The sequence below is a fragment of the Thalassophryne amazonica genome, chromosome 6 (genome assembly GCF_902500255.1).
Source record: "Thalassophryne amazonica chromosome 6, fThaAma1.1, whole genome shotgun sequence".
NCBI classification, from domain to species: Eukaryota; Metazoa; Chordata; class Actinopteri; order Batrachoidiformes; family Batrachoididae; genus Thalassophryne; species Thalassophryne amazonica.
The window spans coordinates 2,261,745-2,281,053 of record NC_047108.1 but is presented as its reverse complement, the minus strand read 5'-3'; the positions used below and the strand labels follow the sequence as shown (position 1 = coordinate 2,281,053).

At 44.9% G+C, this 19,309-nt stretch overlaps 1 protein-coding gene across 1 annotated transcript in view; it reads right to left on the bottom strand.

The window, feature by feature from the left end:
* The window catches only part of rtel1 (regulator of telomere elongation helicase 1), a 225,346-nt gene that overhangs the window by 184,114 nt on the left and 21,923 nt on the right, over positions 1 to 19,309 (bottom strand). Inside the window, exons 5-7 of the mRNA XM_034173464.1 lie at positions 10,451 to 10,511; positions 8,766 to 8,841; positions 1,076 to 1,160 (exon numbers count right to left, since the gene is read on the bottom strand). Of these exons, the coding sequence (XP_034029355.1) occupies positions 1,076 to 1,160; positions 8,766 to 8,841; positions 10,451 to 10,511 (222 nt within the window). The remainder of the gene's footprint in view (positions 1 to 1,075; positions 1,161 to 8,765; positions 8,842 to 10,450; positions 10,512 to 19,309) is intronic.

Below are 19,309 nucleotides of genomic sequence, written 5' to 3'. Positions count from 1 at the left end.
ACATACTGGCATAATATGTTACTATGCTTTTTTTTTTTTTTTTTATTCTTTTACTATGCTTATTAATCTTTTAATTAATTTCATTTTGTTTTCTGAATTGTTTTGTGTGAAGCACCTTCAGGCGACTCCGTTGTGATTTGGTGCTATATAAAGTGAATAAATGGAACTGAAATTGAGGCCCAGTTTATGCATATAATGCAGTTTGGCATCTGTGTGTTAATATGTTCAAAACTTCAGAATTAGTGCATTATTTTAAATTTAAAAGATGTGTGTTATATTTTCACTTTGTACAAATGACAGACTTGACATTAATGTAGTTAAACTATCCAGATTAATTTGGTTTATAAATCAAAACCATAAGTCAAACCTGCTTTCCTTTTGAGGACTTTGGCCTCATGGCTGGACCACTGTATCCTGTGAATGGAAATGACTCTTCCTTACAACAGTGGGCAGGGCGCACAAAAACTCATTGGTTGTGTTGGGTTTGTGATCGTCTTTGATTCTAATGAGAAGCATTGGTAGTGTTTAAACTCAAAACCAGCCTGTCAGCAGCTGAGTGTATCGGAGACAATACTGAAAGTTATCGTTTAGGTGTAGCTTCCGCTAAGTTTTTTAGTGGTTTATCAGTTTAACATTTTAAAAGTTAACTTTTCAGTTAGCTGATTAGCGGTTATCAAAGTTAACATTTTGGTTAGCTGTACCCACCACTGGTTACCGTTACCATAACTGAGTTAAGTGTCATGTTGCCATTACCATGAGTTAAAACTGTACTGTGTTTGATGTATTTGCCACAGTGTCTGTTTGTGGGCGTGTAAAAATAAAAGCCCCCGCTTGCGGCAGAATCCAGAAAAGACAACAGGCTGCACATCTTTTTTTTTTTTTTTTTTTTAATAAATTTGCAAAAATCTAAAAACACGCCCCTTTTTGGAATAAGACTATAACATAATAAAATGTGAAAAAAAGTGGTGCGCTGTGAATACTTTTCGGATGCAGTGCAAATGTTCATTCAAGATCACAATAGAATCTTTCATCTCATTTGTGGTGTTGCCTTAGACATGTGAAATTTGTGACTCACCTTTGGATCCAAGAGGTAGTTGTACGGCATAAATATGATATCTGCCTGCTGTTTCATGTTACGTGAAAGATAGTAAGGACAGGTTCTGAAGAGAAAGTGAATATGATTAAAAATGTATTTTGGATAGCAAAAACTGAATTATTCTACCATCACTGTAGACAACATGACAAAGTAAAGCTGCATTTTACAGCAAATATTACAGGTCCAAGATAAAAATCAGATACACCCATTTCCAATGGCTGAAGCCCTGGCCTGGAAGAGAAGTCATGAGATGGCCCCCAACCTTTTTGGGGTGTTTCAACCATTAACCACAAAACCCTCCAGTTGGCAGGTCTGCAGTGACTTGCCAGGTCACTGTTCCTCTTCTCCAGGTTTCCAGCTTATGTCCTCTCTCTTGTGTCAGAGCCAACAGGAGGCACTCTCAGATGCTTCCTCCAGCATACGAATGGCTGCCTTCCTCAAGTGGCTTCCACCTTTGTCATTAGGTTCTACACAGACTGAGCTTGGAATCCTCGACATGCGACTTCCACCGTCATCAGCCATGTTGTCCACCCTTTATCCCAGCAGTCTTGGATGAGTTGCTGGTATTTCGCCCCCCACAACACAGTCAACACCACCAGAATGACCCTCTTCCCCTCTGGAGACCACATGATAATATCAGGTCTTAGGGCAGTGGACAGTACCGCCGCTAGGAAGTGGAGTTTCCTCCCGAGGTCAATCTCCATTTCCCTTAGCGTATGACGCAAACAAAATACGTCAACTGCTTTCTGCCACCGCTGAATAGGGGGAACATGTCATTACATGTGTCTGGTTGCATGGAGAGAATACCTAAGGAGATAAATGTGTGTATGTTTACCTTAGTAAATATAAAGAAACTTTAAATGGACTGATTATTGGGGGAGGTGATGGTCTAGTGGTTAAGGTGTTGGGCTTGAGTCCAGAAGATCATGGGTTCAAATCCCAGCCTGACTGGAAAATCACTAAGGGCCCTTGGGCAAGGCCTTTAATCCCCTATTGCTCCCGGTGTGTAGTGAGCGCCTTGTATGGCAGCACCCTGACATTGGGGTGAATGTGAGGCATTATTGTAAAGTGCTTTGAGCATCTGATACAGATGGAAAAGCGCTATATAAATGCAGTCCATTTACCATTATATACAGCCATCTTAGCTTTCTCCCTGTTCTGTGACGTAGCACTTCACTCAGTCCAAACAAGCTGACTGCCAGTGAGAGGCTGAAAGACAAATGTTAAAAGTTTTCTTTGAACAGAACAGTCTAAAGTTTGTCCCTCTAACCTGGGTCCTCCTTTCTACATGCCCAAACCATTTGGTTTGGTCTCCAAACGGCACTACCTGTACTGTCCCTCTGATATGTTCCATCCTAATCCTGGCCATCCTCTTCACTCCCAAATGTCACAAGGTCAAGTCCAGATTGAAAAAAAAAATGTTCCTACTCATTTGGACAGTGGAGAATTCCCCTTTGGCTGGCCTGGTGTTTGAACAAAGGAATTATATCATCAAGGCTCATCTCAACCTGCTCTCTACTCTCACTACAGATCACCACTGCAAACAAGAGAGAGCTCAGAGCCGATCCTTGATGTAATACCACCTCCACCTAGAATGTATCTACAGTGGGGCAAAAAAGTATTTAGTCAGTCCCTGATTGTGCAAGTTCTCCTAGAAAGATGAGAGAGGTCTGTAATTTTCAATATAGGTACACTTAAACTATGAGAGACAAAATGAGAAACTTCTTCCTTGAGAAGCTCTTCTGTCGTCCACCTGTTACCTGTATTAATGGCACCTGTTGGAAGTTGTTATCTGTATAAAAGACACCTATCCACAGCCTCAAACAGTCAGACTCCAAATTCAACCATGGCCAAGACCAAAGAGCTGTCAAAGGACACCAGGAAGAACATTGTAGATGTGCACCAGGCTGGGAACAGTGAATCTACAATAGTCAAGCAGGTTGGTGTGAATAACTCAACTGTGGGAGCAACTGTAAGAAAGTGGAAGACATACAAGACCATTGATAATCTCTCTCGATCTGGGGCGCCATGCAAGATCGTATCCCCTGGAGTCAAAATGATCATGAGAACGGTGAACAAAAATCCCAAAACTACATGGAGGGACCTGATGAATGACCTGCAGAGCGCTGGGAGCAAAGTAACAAAGGCTACAAACTACGCAGAAAGGGACTCAAATCCTGCAGTGCCAGGCGTGTCCCCCTGCTTAAACCTGTCCAGGCCCGTCTGAAGTTTGCCAGTGAGCATATGGATGATCCAGAAGAGGATTGGGAGAATATCATGTGGTCAGATGAAACCAAAATAGAACGTTTTGGTAAAAACTCAACTCGTCGTGTTTGGAGGAAGAAGAATGCTGAGTTGCATTCCAAGAACACCATATCTACTGTGAAGCATGGGGGTGGAAACATCATGCTTTGGGGCTGTTTTCTGCAAAGGGGACAGGACGACTGATCCGTGTTAAGGAAAGAATGAACAGAGCCATGTATCATGAGATTTTAAGACAAAACCTCCTTCCATCAGTGAGAGCATTGAAGATGCAACGTGGCTGAGTCTTCCAGCATGACAATGATCCCAAACACACCGCTCAGGCAACGAAGGAGTGGCTCCATAAAAAGCATTTCAAGGTCCTGGAGTGGCCGAGCCAGTCTCCAGACCTCAACCCCATAGAAAATTTGTCGAGGGAGTTGAAAGTCCATGTTGCCTAGTGACAGCCCCAAAACATCACTGCTCTAGAGGAGATCTGCATGGAGGAATGGACCAAAATACCAGCTACAGTGTGTGCAAACCTGGTGAAGACTTACAGGAAACATTTGACCTCTGTCATTGCCAACAAAGATTATGTTACAAAGTACTGAGTTGAACTTTTGCTATTGACAAAATACTTATTTTACACCATAATTTACAAATAAATTCATTAAAAATCCTACAATTTGATTTCCTTTTTTTTTTTTTTTCATTTTGTCTCTCACAGTTGAAGTGTCCCTATGATGAAAATTAGAGACCTCTCTCATCTTTCTAAGTAGGAGAACTTGCACAATCAGGGCTTGACTCAATACTTTTTTGCCCCACTGTATTATTCTTAAAAACGTTATGTTGTGAACTGAATGGCCTCAAGTGCATAGCTCGAGTCAGTTTGGGGTGAGTCCAAGTCTGCTATTTGCACAGTAAAGTCAGGCACAAGCCTTCAAGAGGACATATTTAGTCACATAATTATTCATGGATGTGTTTAATAAAACCATCAGTGTCACCTGCCACTGTCTTTCAGAGACAGGAGCACTTGGCAGTGCTTCTTCACAGCCTGTGGATTTTCAGTGTCTGACTCTGCCGACATCCTGATAAACTGCAGGATCCCCAACATGTTGCTGGACATAACAGGTGACTGATATCTTTGACACAGGGGATGTCAAAGATTTCTTGATAGAAGAGGTGATGGTCTAGTGGTTATGTGTTGGGCTTGAGACCAGAGGATCCTCAGTTCAAATCCCAGCCTGACTGGAAAATCACTAAGGGCCCTTGGGCAAGGTCCTTAATCCCCTAGTTGCTCCCGGTGTGTACCTTGTATGGCAGCAGCGTGACATCAGGGTGAATGTGAGGCGCAGCAGAGGTATCTTTGTCTCAGTAATCAGCCACATCCTTTTAGATGGCCTCCTGACAATAGTCGGCCAATGCTTATCAAGCTCTCACCTACAACATGGCTCCAAGTAGTTGGACAGCAACAGTCACCTCGGTACCCCACAGTGGCTGAAGTTGGCGTTTGTAGTACAGTGAATGTCAAAGGGCAACGGGCAGAGTGGTAACATCACTACATGTGGTTCAGTGTCAGTCAAGCATCCTAAATGCAGAGAGCAGCATCCTAAAAGCCATCTAATAAGCCCCAAATGCATTAGCTCATAGATAGCCACACCTGAACAGACAGGACCAAGGAAGAAGATGCTTTGAGCAATCAAGCAGTCAGTTTAGGTAACCATGAGGAAGCATACAGTAGTATTCAGAATAATAGTAGTGCTATGTGACTAAAAAGATTAATCCAGGTTTTGGGTATATTTCTTATTGTTACATGGGAAACAAGGTACCAGTAGATTCAGTAGATTCTCACAAATCCAACAAGACCAAGCATTCATGATATGCACACTCTTAAGGCTATGAAATCGGGCTATTAGTAAAAAAAAAAGTAGAAAAGGGGGTGTTCACAATAATAGTAGCATCTGCTGTTGACGCTACAAACTCAAAACTGTTATGTTCAAACTGCTTTATTTAGCAATCCTGTGAATCACTAAACTAGTATTTAGTTGTATAACCACAGTTTTTCATGATTTCTTCACATCTGCGAGGCATTAATTTTGTTGGTTTGGAACCAAGATTTTGGTCAATTACTAGTGTGCTTGGGGTCATTGTCTTGTAGAAACACCCATTTCAAGGGCATGTCCTCTTCAGCATAAGGCAACATGATCTCTTCAAGTATTCTGACATATCCAAACTGATCCATGATACCTGGTATGTGATATATAGGCCCAACACCATAGTAGGAGAAACATGCCCATATCATGATGCTTGCACCACCATGCTTCACTGTCTTCACTGTGAACTGTGGCTTGAATTCAGAGTTTGGGGGTCGTCTCACAAACTGTCTGCGGCCCTTGGACCCAAAAAGAACAATTTTACTCTCATCAGTCCACAAAATATTCCTCCATTTCTCTTTAGGCCAGTTGATGTGTTCTTTGGCAAATTGTAACCGCTTCTGCACGTCTTTTATTTAACAGAGGGACTTTGCGGGGGATTCTTGCAAATAAATTAGCTTCACACAGGCGTCTTCTAACTGTCACAGCACTTACAGGTAACTCCAGACTGTCTTTGATCATCCTGGAGCTGATCAATGGGTGAGCCTTTGCCATTCTGGTTATTCTTCTATCCATTTTGATGGTTGTTTTCCGTTTTCTTCCACGCGTCTCTGTTGTTTTTTTTGTCCATTTTAAAGCATTGGAGATCATTGTAGATGAACAGCCTATACTTTTTTGCACCTGCGTATACGGTTTTCCCCTCTCCAATCAACTTTTTAATCAAACTACGCTGTTCTTCTGAACAATGTCTTGAACGTCCCATTTTCCTCAGGCTTTCAAAGAGAAAAGCATGTTCAACAGGTGCTGGCTTCATCCTTAAATAGGGGACACCTGATTCACACCTGTTTGTTCCACAAAATTAACGAACTCACTGACTGTATACCACACTACTACTATTGTGAACACTCCCTTTTCTACTTTTTTTTTTTTACTAATAGCCCAGTTTCATAGCCTTAAGAGTGTGCATATCATGAATGCTTGGTCTTGTTGGATTTGTGAGAATCTACTGAATCTACTGGTACCTTGTTTCCCATGTAACAATAAGAAATATACTCAAAACCTGGATTAATCTTTTTAGTCACATAGCACTACTATTATTCTGAACACGACTGTACATCAGGATCCTGCTGAACGCCCAACATGATGTAGCACAGAATATTAACATTACAATGATCAAAGCCACTGACCAGACAGGCAGCATATGGGGACAGACAACAGTGGTAAATGGACTACATTTATAAAAGCACTTTCACCCCCCACACAAACACAGATAAGTATAAGAAGAACTTTATGAAATTGTTTTGTCAGTGTGTCGAAACAGCAAACATTGTTTTTTCTTTCTTTTTTTTTTTTACAGAGAGAACAGTGAGTACATGTTTATGCAAAATGACTGAAGACACTTGCACGAGATGTTGACAGTACTGCACATAGCTTTGAGTAACTGAAAAAGTCTGATCGTCATGTATTCATTCTTCAGAAGGGGGAGGAGTTATACAGTCTGATGTCACTGGTAGGAAGGACATCCTGTGCTGCACCTCGGTGGTCTCAGTCTTTTGCTGAAGGTGCTCTGACAGGACATCAGTGTGGTATGTAGGGGGTGGGAGGTGTTGTCACGGATGGTGAGCAGTTTTCTCAACATCCTCCTCTCTGAAACATCCATCTCAGACTCCAGCTTCACCCCAGGACAGTGCCAGCTCTCCTGATGAGTCTGTTCGTGTCATCTGCCTTCAACCTGCTGTGTCAACATACTACGGCGTAGAAGATGACGCTGGAGACCACTGAGTGATAAAACATCTGCAACATATTTCTGCAGACATTGAAACATCTGAGCCTCCTGAGGAAGTACAGTCGGCTCTGACCTTTCTCATACACAGCATCTGTTTTCACAGTCCAGTCCAGTTTGTTGTCTGTGTGGGCACCCAGGTACTTCTAGTAGTCCACAATGTCCACCTCAGTTCAATTAATTGTAATTGGGTTCGAACGGGTCTTTCGTCTTCTGAAGTCCACCACCAGCTCCTTAGTCTTAGATACGTTGAGCTGCAGGTGGTTGAGCCCACGCCACTCCACAGACCTGTGCTCAGCCTCCTGGTCACTGTCGATGCAGCTCACAATGGAGTCATCTGAAAACTTCTGCAGGTGGCAGGACTGTGACCAGAATCTGAACTCTGAGGTGTAGAGTGTGAACAGAAAGGGAGACAGGAGCATCCCCTGTGGAGCCCTCGTGCCGCTCCTGATGGTGTGAGATGTATGTCTCAAAGCCTCACATACTGTGGGCGGCCTGTGATGTAGTTGGTAATCCAGGCCACCAGTGGAGCCTCCACCGTCATGGCCTCCACCTCACCTTCCACGATGGTTCCACGACTGTGCAGGAGGAGCCTCTCAAGTGACTTCATAACATGTGATGTTCGGGTCACAGGTCTGTAGTCACTAAGTGTGTTGGGGTTCTACTTCTTGGCCACAGGAACCAGACATGAGGTTTTCCACTGCTCAGGAACAACCATCTGGCTCAGGCACAAATTGAAGATGTGCTAGAAAAAACCCACACAGCTGGAAAGCACATCCCTTCAGCACTCTGGGGCTGAGGCCATCAGGAACCACAGCCTTTTCTGGACACAAGTTGAAGAACAGGTTTAACTCGGTCTCATGAAGGTCTCCTTCCATCATCTGGTCTGCCTTCTTACCACGACCACTGATGATTCATCCCCTTCTACACCTCCCTCAAGTTGTTCTGCTAGGCTTGTGCTCCAGCCTCCTCCTGTAGATGTCCCTCCCCTCTGAGATCTTCTTCCTGAGTTCTTGCTGCACCATTTTCCAATCTGTTGGGGATTTGAACAGAAGATCCTCTGGTCCCATGCCCACCACTTTAACTACTTGACCATCACATCTCTAAACATTGTGTCAGATTGCGACCCAAATTCCTGCTCAACAGGGATGGAACAGACAAGATGACCAGTGATGGATCATCCGAACACCACTTCTACCAGTTGCACAAAGCTGTCAAAAGTTCATGAAGTGCGGCTGCTGTGGTAGGTGGTCTCCCATGCAAGAGTTAGGATTAACCCAGACTGCCATCAATGGACACTAACCATGGACACTAGTAGGTGACACAACTGACACTGGTGTAAACACAACATATAGGTGCAATCAGCATTTGGTGCTTTATGGGCAGTTTTAGCACTATTTAATAGCATTTCAATTTTCTGAAGGCACAGTAGCCTGTTGCTGGTTGATGTCAAGACCCAGAGTTGTTCATTTTGTTTGTTCACTCATGTTTCACTTATCTGCTGTGCCACGAATGTAAAAGAGATTAGCACAAAAAATAGCACGAGTCTCACCTGTGTGTGTTTCCATATTTGACGAGGTCTTCCACATCGAGGATAGAATTCATCAAATCTCCGTCACTGCTTTTCTCTAATTAAAAAAAAGAAGTGAATTAAAATTTAACAAAACAACAACTTCACACCAAACTGTGGTACAGAAAGAAGTTAGAAAAAAATATTTACAACATCAGGGATAGAGTCACCTCAACGAGAACAGGGATGCCAGGGCCTCCTCCTGGTGCCAGCCCTGTGTGTGTGTGTGTGGTGCTCACAGGCGAGTGCTTGGTGGCCGGGTGTACCACTGTGGGACCCGAAGAAACAACCCAGTGTCTTCTCCATGTGGGCTCACCACCTGCAGGGAATCTGTAGAGGGTCTGGTGCACTGTTCTTTTGGCAGTGGGCAGGGGCAAATGTCTACACAGACTGACACTCTGGTAATGTGGCCCCTTCTTAACTCCGGGATTATGGCTCCATCCCCTCTCTGGTGGGAAGGAGCTTGTGCTTGTGTGGGAGGTTGAGCAATACCAACTAGAAATGGTTGGGCTCACCTCCACGCACAGCATGGGCTCTGAAACCATTCTCCTGGACAGGTGCTGGACTGGTCTTTTTCTGGAGTTGTCCAGGGTGAGAGGTGCTGGGCGGGTGTGGGAATACTCACAAGTCCCCAGCTGAGTGCCATTATTTTAGAGTTATTTTGGTATTTGGTAGCAGGAGCGTGGTTGTCATTTTATTTTTGCTAAAAATCACTTGATCACTCTAACAACTGGTGTCCTGAAGGAGTGGCTCCTTCTGATGGATTCAAATCCTGTGCTTTCTAATGAGCATAAGCATCAGCTTAGGCATTTCCTAAGCGACTATGGCTGTTTTCTGACACAGACCACAATAGAGGCATTCTACTCATACCTTCAAACAGTAACTGACAGGTGTCCCAGAGAGGAGAAAATTATCTTATCCATAGCTACAAATTATAATCTGATCAAAACTATGGGTTTTGTAATCACTTACATCTCTGAAAGAGATCAAAGACATTCTTGCAGGCAGACACATGAAACTCCTGCAGAACTACAAGTGTACAGTTGCTGAACTTTTACCACAGATGTGTTCCTTCCTTAAAGAGTCAGAAAGAATCAAGATTGTCATCTGCTTGATGTCCCATATTTAATCTGACTAGACTCCAAATCCAGACTGGTTTCTAGGAGTTTGCACACATGCAGATGTATATGACAAGGAATGAACAAAGTGCGAGGACTTGAACAAAAACACCCCGACTCACACCGAACCACCAGAGGACAGCATGGAGTAAGCAAGTTTCAATTAAGTTTAAAACAAAGTAGTTCTGTGAGGTAAAGGATACAACTTGACCCAGCATCTGAACCTTTTCAAACCTGTATTGATCTGGTATGAGACTTGGTACTGACTAGCACTCTATATTAAAGAAACTGGGCAGGGATGGACAAAAAAGGTTTGGGATATACCTGCTGCTGGGAAACAACAGTACTCCCATCTGCACCAACTGTTTCTCTTGTGAAGCACTGAACATTTAGAATAAGTAAAAGCCAAATATTTTTGTTACGATGTGAGTGTTTTTGACAGTCTGCCTGTTTGATGGTCAGACAAAAACTGAATACACTTTTTGCATTTTTAAAAACTCTGATAATATTTTGTGCCTCTATGTCATTGTGAAAATGCTAACCCATTACCTTCAACATTATTGTAGTAGATGCACGACCTGGTGGAAACCTTTGCTCTGCACATATGGACCTAGAAAACAGAAGCAAACCTATGATTTTATTGTGAGAGATAAAACATTAACAATAGATTCAACTAATGTCAGACTTGCTGGTCGTCGATATGTAGCGGACCACCATGCATGACGCTCCATGCCAGACCTTGAAATATCGTTCCCCTGAGAAACTTCCATTGCGCACCGAGATGCTACATTTAGTGTTTGAAGGGCACCCCTATATTCAGTGTAGTAACCAATTAACACCAAGGATCATCTGAAGGACAAGCCCCATGCATACATCAGACATGCTTCCGGGGCAAGGCGCGTTCCCATTTTTTGTCTTCAATGTTCTCTGGATCTGCTCACCTCACACATCATCTCAGTGCTCTCGATCTTCTCATATCCTCTGTAGTTACGAACACACGTCTCTTTCACAAATCCCCTTAACTCCCCACATTTTGTAGTTAATTACAACCGCCAATCTGTGATATACCGCCAATTTCCGCCAGATGGCATTTTCGCCTAGTGAGTATGAATCCGCAGTGTTGCCAACTTGGCAAGTGTCTTGCTAAATCTGGGAACTTTTCAAACCCTCTTGACGACTTATTTTCTCAAAAGCGATTAGCAACAAATCTAGCTCCTTTTCTGGGTGTCACTAGAGACTTTTCTGGTGTTTGGCGACTCAAGTCTCTGTTCTCACCGAGAGGCAGCGGGTCCCCCCACATCCACTGCTGCAAAGCCAAAGAGCCCAAAGCAGTGAGCGGAGAGATATCTACAATCCTCCGCATTCAAACATGGATGCGACACGACTCCGCGGCTGTTCCCACACTGAATGGCAAACCTCACTCAGACTCGGTCAGCCTGTCCTTGAGAAGTTATTTTATTTTGAGGAGTGACAGCCAGTTTTAGTGGGCAAATTAAATAAGCAACCCAAGAATCACTTATTTGTCTCTCCCACAATGTTTTTTTTCAAAACTGTATTTCAATAAATACATTAACAGTAAGCAAACAAAGGACAAGACCACAATAGAAAGAGATAAATAAATAAATAAATTGTACAATAAGAAAAGTAAAGGGTTTCTTTGACAATAATTCTCTTAAAAAATTCCTTATAGAGCATGACAGTTTTATGACATTTGGGGGAGCCTATAGCTTAATACTGTTTATACACTTCAAATTTAGCCAGACAGCCGGGCAAATTCCTTTTCAGTTCTGCATTTACGAATATAGAATTTACCAAACAATATTAAAAGATTAATAATATATTCAATGATCTTTCCCACATTTTTTCTCCCTACATCTGTTATGACATCATAATATGCACATAATATGCAAAATAGCAGATGACATCATTTAACGACTTCTGGTGACTTTTAGGACAGCCAATAGCTACTTTTCTTACTGAGGAGTTGGCAACACCGTGAATCCGTCCAGCTTCCACGGATGACATTCAATGCATTGCCAGTGAGCACTGCTTTGTTATTACTAGGGTTGAGCCAGATACTCGTTTCAGATGAGTATCTGGTACGGATGAAGCATTTTTGACGAGCACGAGCATGATCCAAATAAAACTCATCAATATCTGTGCTCGTGCTGAAGGAAAGTCCTGATTGGTTAACTGACTGTCTTCATGCTCTGTGATTGGTCAGTCACACACACACACACACACACACACACACACACACACACACACACACACACACACTGATCTCTCTGTGCTTGGCTTAATTCCAGCTCACGTTGCTGTGCTCCTTAATTTCTCTTCAATTTGCCTCTGTTTTGGTTTGTATGGTATTTAAACTTACTTGGTGAACTTGTTTCATAACGTACGCGGTGCATTTGACAAGACAGAGCTGAAAACAGCTCATGTTGTGTCGGTCGCTGCCTCCACTCCGGTCTGGATTTTTTTTTAACTGTTTATTTGCTGGCTGGTGATATAAAGTCAGCTGGAAAACTTTGCTCGTACTGAACGCGGTGCTTTTGAGAAGAATACAGTGAACAAGGCTGACATATTATTTCCCTGTTTGCCATCACTGGATGTTTGCATGAATCACCAAGTTCACACAGATCATTAAAAAATAAACAGTCTGAGAACAACCTCTCTCTCTCTCCCTCTCACTCACACACACATGCACACAGACCCCTTAATCAAAACTCCAAGAATGTTAGGTAGTAAAAATAAAGAAATAATTGAGAAAAAAAAACAAAACAGTTTGATCATAAAAAAAAATAATAATAAAGAAAGTTGTGTTGAGTATGACAACTCTTGTTCATGCAAACTTAGTAGTTCATAATTTCCTACTAGTTTGAATGTCAGTACTGAGTCTGTTCTGTGATTCATTCATACACTTAATATTCATATTCTGAGTTTATAAAAAACTTGTTCTATAAATAGTTCCTTTAATATTGTGATCAAAAACATTGAATGTCAGTTCTGAGGCTGTTCTGTAAATATTCATTCATACACTTAAGAATATTCATGTTCTGAGTTCATAAAAAAGCTTGTTCTGTAAATAGTTCTCTTACTTTTGTGAACAAAATCATTGATTTGAATCTCAATTTTGAGGCTGTTCTGTAGTTTTCAAATAAACAATAATTATAGCAACTTCTGATCAATCCAGATCCTTTTCAGACTTAAGATAATGTACAGATCTAAGCCCCACCCACTTCTGGTTAAACCACGCCCACTTCTGGCGTAGGCACCGCCCACTCCATGTACAGATACAGATCATTTAGATGGTTGAACAGATACAGATAGTGGTGTACTCGCTTATCTCTAGTTATTACCTTGCTTTTTCCACCAAAAATTAAAGACTTCTTCCTTGTCTACATCATCTAATTTCTCTCTCTTTTTTAAAACAATACGCTTATCTCCTTGCTGATTTTAGGCATTTTACACTGCTGTTATAGGACAGTGATGGTAGTGCAGTGGTATCCCATGGGTGGCATGTATTTTTTTTTATTTTCTGTTCTGGAATTCCAGGAATTCTAAGAGTTTTCTTAGAATGTCGTCACAAAGAGCTAATTTTAGCCTTAGGATGCTTCGTGGATATGGGCCCAGACTTTTAGTCTACTAAAATATGACTATTGGGAATGACTAAATATGACTAAAACTAATGAGGACATTTGACACAAGCAGGGTTCTGCCCAGACAATGGAACAACGGCGTTACGCCATTATAGTGTTATCACAGTGCCGTTATACTAGGTATACTAGGTAGTTTTCTAAAATCCAGCCAGGCTGTCTGTGCTGAACTGACCGCTTGCCCATCCACCACCGACAGAGAGCCGGAGAGCCAAGAGAGAGAGAGAGAGAGAGAGAGAGAGAGAGAGATTGAGAGAGAGAGAGAGAGAGAGAGAGAGAGAGAGAGAGAGAGAGAGAGAGAGGAGGAAAAAGTGTGAAGAGCAGAAGCTACATGCTGTAAAAAAAGCAGCAAAGCAATTTTACCACACAGCCTCGGTGAAACAATAAAGTGTGAAAAACTGATTCAGAAAGTTTTTCCTCCAGGGTTTCATCATTAAAAGAGCAGATGTTCTTTAGTTCCAGTTACTTCTTAAAGAATTATTTTTTCATTTTCTTTTTATTACTGTTGTTTATGCACCAGAGACACCAGATCAAATTACTTGTATGTGAGAACTTACTTGGCAATAAATTTGATTCTGATTTAACAATCAAATCAGTCCAGATTTAGCTCTTGTTCAAATAAGACAATTCGGGGTTATATTGTTTTAAAAAGTATGCAATTCCACTCAAAAATGTTGAAGGAAAAAAAAAACCTAAACTGTCAACATGACAGAAAAACTCTGCCTGTCTGACTGGATTAAAGGTACAGTGTGTCATTTTTAAAGAAGAGAGCAAATGATATGTCCATCAAATATTAATGCGTTTTTAAACTTTTCAATGTCATTTATTTCATTAACTTAGACAGAAACATGAAAAAAAGAACTTTGATAGTATTACATAAGTGTAATTTTTTGTCAATTATTCTTTCAATGCATCTAAAATAGCGATGCCGAAAAAAAAAAAAATCGATTCACGTCCGAATTGTGATTCTTATTTAATAAGATACTGAATACAAAATATACAAATACAAAATACAAAATGTCCAAGAATCGATTTTTAAAAAGCATTTTTTTAAACATTTTCTTGCTTATTCGCCGCGTGTACTGTTTGTCAGGGAACGGCCTCCGTACTACAGCGTCCCCATGAGGGGAGGGTCCGGCGTGCTTCAAACATTCGTGAGCTGCAGCTTAGCATGGTGGACGAAGAGCTAATTCAGCCAGCACCGTCTTTGCTGAAGGCAAATGTTTGGGCGCATTTCGGATTTTATTATTTGATGCGTAAGAAGGAGCCTGACATGACTTATGCAGTGTGCAAAATCTGCAAAATGAAAGTCAAGTACTTCGGAAACACTTCAAATCCGCAAGCCCACATGCTACATCATCACCCGGAGCTAAAAGAAGCAGAGCAGCGTTATCTGCCGACGACTGACCAGCACTTTGCTAAACTGCCAGCCAACTCTGAACGAGCAAAGCAGATAAGTAAATTTACATCTTTAGAATCACTTGATTAACCTTGTAAAGCTGCATTTTCTTAAACATAAACATTTTTAAGTAATATAACTGTTGTGTGTGGGCCGCCAGAAGAGGAGGTACTGCTGGCCCACCACCAGTGGGCGCCCTGCCTGAAGTGCGGGCTTCAGGCACGAGAGGGCGCTGCCGCCACGGACACAGCCGGGGGTGACAGCTGTCACTCAGTACCTCTTGACAGCTGTCACCCATCTACTCAACGTCCTCTCACTCCATAAAGACCAGACGTCATCTCCACCTCGTTGCCGAGATATCGTACTTCATTGGAGGTAAAACTCTCAGCCGTTGCTTTTGTCTTTTCTGACAAGTGTTTGTTACACAGTGTTTGCAGTCAGTTCCGTGAGTGCTCACAGCCGGAGGCTGAGTGTGAGAGACGTGGAGAGCTGACGTCTTCGCTCCCCACGCTATTCTGTGATAAGTACTCTCAGCTGTTGCACGTACCTGTTTTCTGAGTGAGAGGTGGAGGTGGCATTCCCACCGTTGTTGTTACTGGGTGTGCACACACCCACACTTGACTGTCTTTGTTCTCGCCAGCAGTACCAGATCCGACAGTCAGGGACGGTGATCACCTGGGAATTCGGGACTTGGCGGCTCCAGTATTCACCAGGTTCGGTGGCGGCGAAAATTGTGTGGTTCCGGCTCTTCTCAGGACAGACGTCTTCTATCTTCGAGCCTGCCCACACCTTTGTGGATTGACTGTAATCATATTCTGTGATTGTCTGTATGTTCGTTGTGCTCCTTCACAACATTAAATTGTTAATTTTTGGCTCATCTATTGACCGTTCATTTGCGCCCCCTGTTGTGGGTCCGTGTCACTACACTTTCACAACAGGATATCTCGGCCAGCGTCATGGACTCCGAGGGGCGTCACCCGGCTGTTGAACGACCAATGGGAGAGCAGGGAGCGCAGGCGTCTGCAGGAGGCGTGATTGGTGAGCTGCAGCACATTCTCACCGCCTTTACGGCTCGGTTGGATCAAATGACCGAGCAAAACATCCTCCTGAACCGCAGGGTGGAGGCTCTCTCCGCGCAGGTGGCGGCGAGCGCTCAGGGCGCTGCTGCAGCTCGTCCTCCTGCCAACCCTGTGCAGGATATGAACGTTCCAGTGGTGGTTCAACAACCCCTCCCACCATCCCCTGAAGCATACATAAGCCCTCCTGAGCCGTACGGAGGTTGTGTGGAGACGTGCGTGGACTTTCTCATGCAGTGTTCGCTCGTCTTCGCACAACGTCCCGTCATGTACGCGTCAGATGCTAGTAAAATAGCTTATGTGATTGCTCTGCTTCGGGGTAAGGCACGCGCCTGGGCTACGGCGCTCTAGGAACAGAACTCACGGTTGTTATCAGCATACACTGGGTTTGTGGGGGAGTTCAGAACAGTGTTTGATCACCCTAACAGAGAAGAGACCGCTTCAACAATGCTGCTGTCAATGCGACAGGGGCGCCGGTGTGCAGTCGAATATGCAGTTGACTTCCGCATCGTGGCTGCGAGGTCCGGCTGGAATGACGTTGCGCTCCGCGCCGCCTTCATAAACGGACTGTCGTTGGTCCTGAAGGAGCATCTGGTAGCTAAGGAGGAACCGCGGGATTTAGATGGGCTTATCGATCTCGTTATACAGTTAGACAATCGGTTGGAGGAACGCCGTCGGGAGCGAGGCGAAGGACGTGGCTGGATACGCGCCGTCCCTCTCACTTCCGGGTTCGAAAAGGGGCAGCCCTCCGCATGCTCCACAGCCGCAGCGCTCTGTGGGGCAACAGCTCCCCCTGCTGACGTTGTTAGGGAAACGCACAGGGCCAAAATGAGGAGGCTGATCCGCGGGGAGTGTTTTCTCTGCAGCTCAAAAGAGCACACACAGAAAAACTGCCCCAAACGGCCACAACAACAACCGCCCTCAGAGACTGGGCTAAGGGGGGGTCAAAACATTCACGTGAGACACACACAGATTGCCACACGACTCCCAGTTACAATCCTGAGCGGGGATTTAACCCTTCAAGCCCCAGCACTGGTGGACACGGGGTCAGAAGGGAATCTGCTAGACAGCAGATGGGCAAGGGAGGTAGGGCTCCCTCTGGTGGTGCTTCCTTCGCCATTGCAGGTGCGGGCACTAGATGGCACCCTCCTCCCTTTAATCACACACAAGACACAACCAGTAACTCTGGTGGTGTCTGGAAACCATCGGGAGGAGATTGAGTTTTTTGTAACTCCTTCTACCTCCCACGTGATTTTGGGATTCCCATGGATGTTGAAGCACAATCCCCGGATTGATTGGCCGTCTGGGGTGGTGGTTCAGTGGAGTGAAACCTGCCATCGGGTGTGTTTAGGATCCTCGGTTCCTCCCGGTTTACAGGCTAAGGAGGAGGTCAAAGTCCCTCCCAATCTGACGGCAGTGCCGGTTGAGTACCACGATCTTGCTGACGTCTTCAGCAAGGATCTGGCACTCACCCTTCCCCCGCACCGTCCGTACGATTGTGCCATTGATTTGGTTCCAGGCGCTGAGTTCCCGTCCAGCAGGCTGTACAACCTCTCACGACCTGAGCGCGAATCAATGGAGACCTACATCCGGGACTCATTAGCTGCCGGGCTGATCCGGAACTCCACCTCCCCGATGGGGGCAGGTTTCTTTTTTGTGGGCAAGAAAGATGGCGGACTCCGTCCATGCATTGATTACAGGGGGCTGAATGAGATTACGGTTCGCAACCGATACCCGTTGCCATTGTTGGATTCCGTGTTCACCCCCCTGCATGGAGCCAAAATCTTTACTAAGCTGGATCTTAGAAATGCGTATCACCTGGTTCGGATCCGGAAGGGAGACGAATGGAAGACGGCATTTAACACCCCGTTAGGTCACTTTGAGTACCTGGTCATGCCGTTCGGCCTCACCAACGCCCCCGCGACGTTCCAAGCCTTGGTTAACGACGTCTTGCGGGACTTCCTGCACCGATTCGTCTTCGTATATCTGGACGATATTCTCATCTTTTCTCCGGATTCTGAGACCCATGTCCAGCATGTACGTCAGGTCCTGCAGCGGTTGTTAGAGAACCGACTGTTTGTGAAGGGCGAGAAGTGCGAGTTTCACCGCACGTCTTTGTCCTTCCTGGGGTTTATCATCTCCTCTAACTCCGTCGCCCCTGATCCGGCCAAGGTTGCGGCGGTGAGAGATTGGCCCCAACCAACAAGCCGTAGGAAGCTGCAACAGTTCCTCGGCTTCGCTAATTTCTATAGGAGGTTCATTAAGGGCTACAGTCAGGTAGGTAGCCCCCTGACAGCCCTGACCTCTCCAAAAGTCCCCTTCACCTGGTCGGATCGGTGCGAAGCCGCGTTCAAGGAGTTGAAACGACGGTTCTCTACTGCGCCAGTTTTGGTGCAGCCCGACCCTAGCCGCCAGTTCGTGGTTGAAGTGGACGCCTCTGACTCAGGGATAGGAGCCGTGCTATCCCAGAGCAGAGAGACTGATAAGGTTCTTCACCCATGTGCCTACTTTTCACGCAGGTTGACCCCGGCTGAACGGAACTATGACGTCGGCAATCGAGAACTCCTTGCGGTGAAAGAGGCTCTTGAGGAGTGGAGACACCTGTTGGAGGGAGCGCCTGTGCCGTTCACGGTTTTCACTGACCATCGGAACCTGGAGTATATCAGGACCGCCAAGCGGCTGAACCCCAGGCAAGCCCGCTGGTCACTGTTCTTTGGGCGTTTTGACTTCCGGATCACCTATCGCCCCGGGACCAAGAACCAGAGGTCGGATGCCTTGTCCCGGGTACACGAAGAGGAGGTCAAAACTGCACTGTCGGATTCTCCGGAGCCCATCCTGCCTGAGTCCACTATCGTGGCCACCCTCACCTGGGACGTGGAGAGGATCGTCCGGGAGGCCCTGGCACGGAGCCCGGACCCAGGAATAGGTCCGAAGAACCAGTTTTACGTCCCACCAGAGGCCATAGCTGCAGTCTTGGACTTCTGTCACGGTTCCAAGCTCTCCTGTCATCCAGGGGTGCGAAGGACCGTGGCAGTTGTCCGGCAGCGCTTCTGGTGGGCGTCTATGGAGGCCGACGTCCGGGAGTACATCCAGGCCTGCACCACCTGTGCCAGGGGCAAGGCAGACCATAAAAGGTCCCAAGGTCTTCTCCAGCCGTTACCTGTGCCTCATCGCCCCTGGTTCCACATCGGCCTGGATTTCGTCACGGGCCTCCCGCCGTCCCAGGGCAACACCACCATCTTCATGATAGTGGACCGATTCTCCAAGGCGGCCC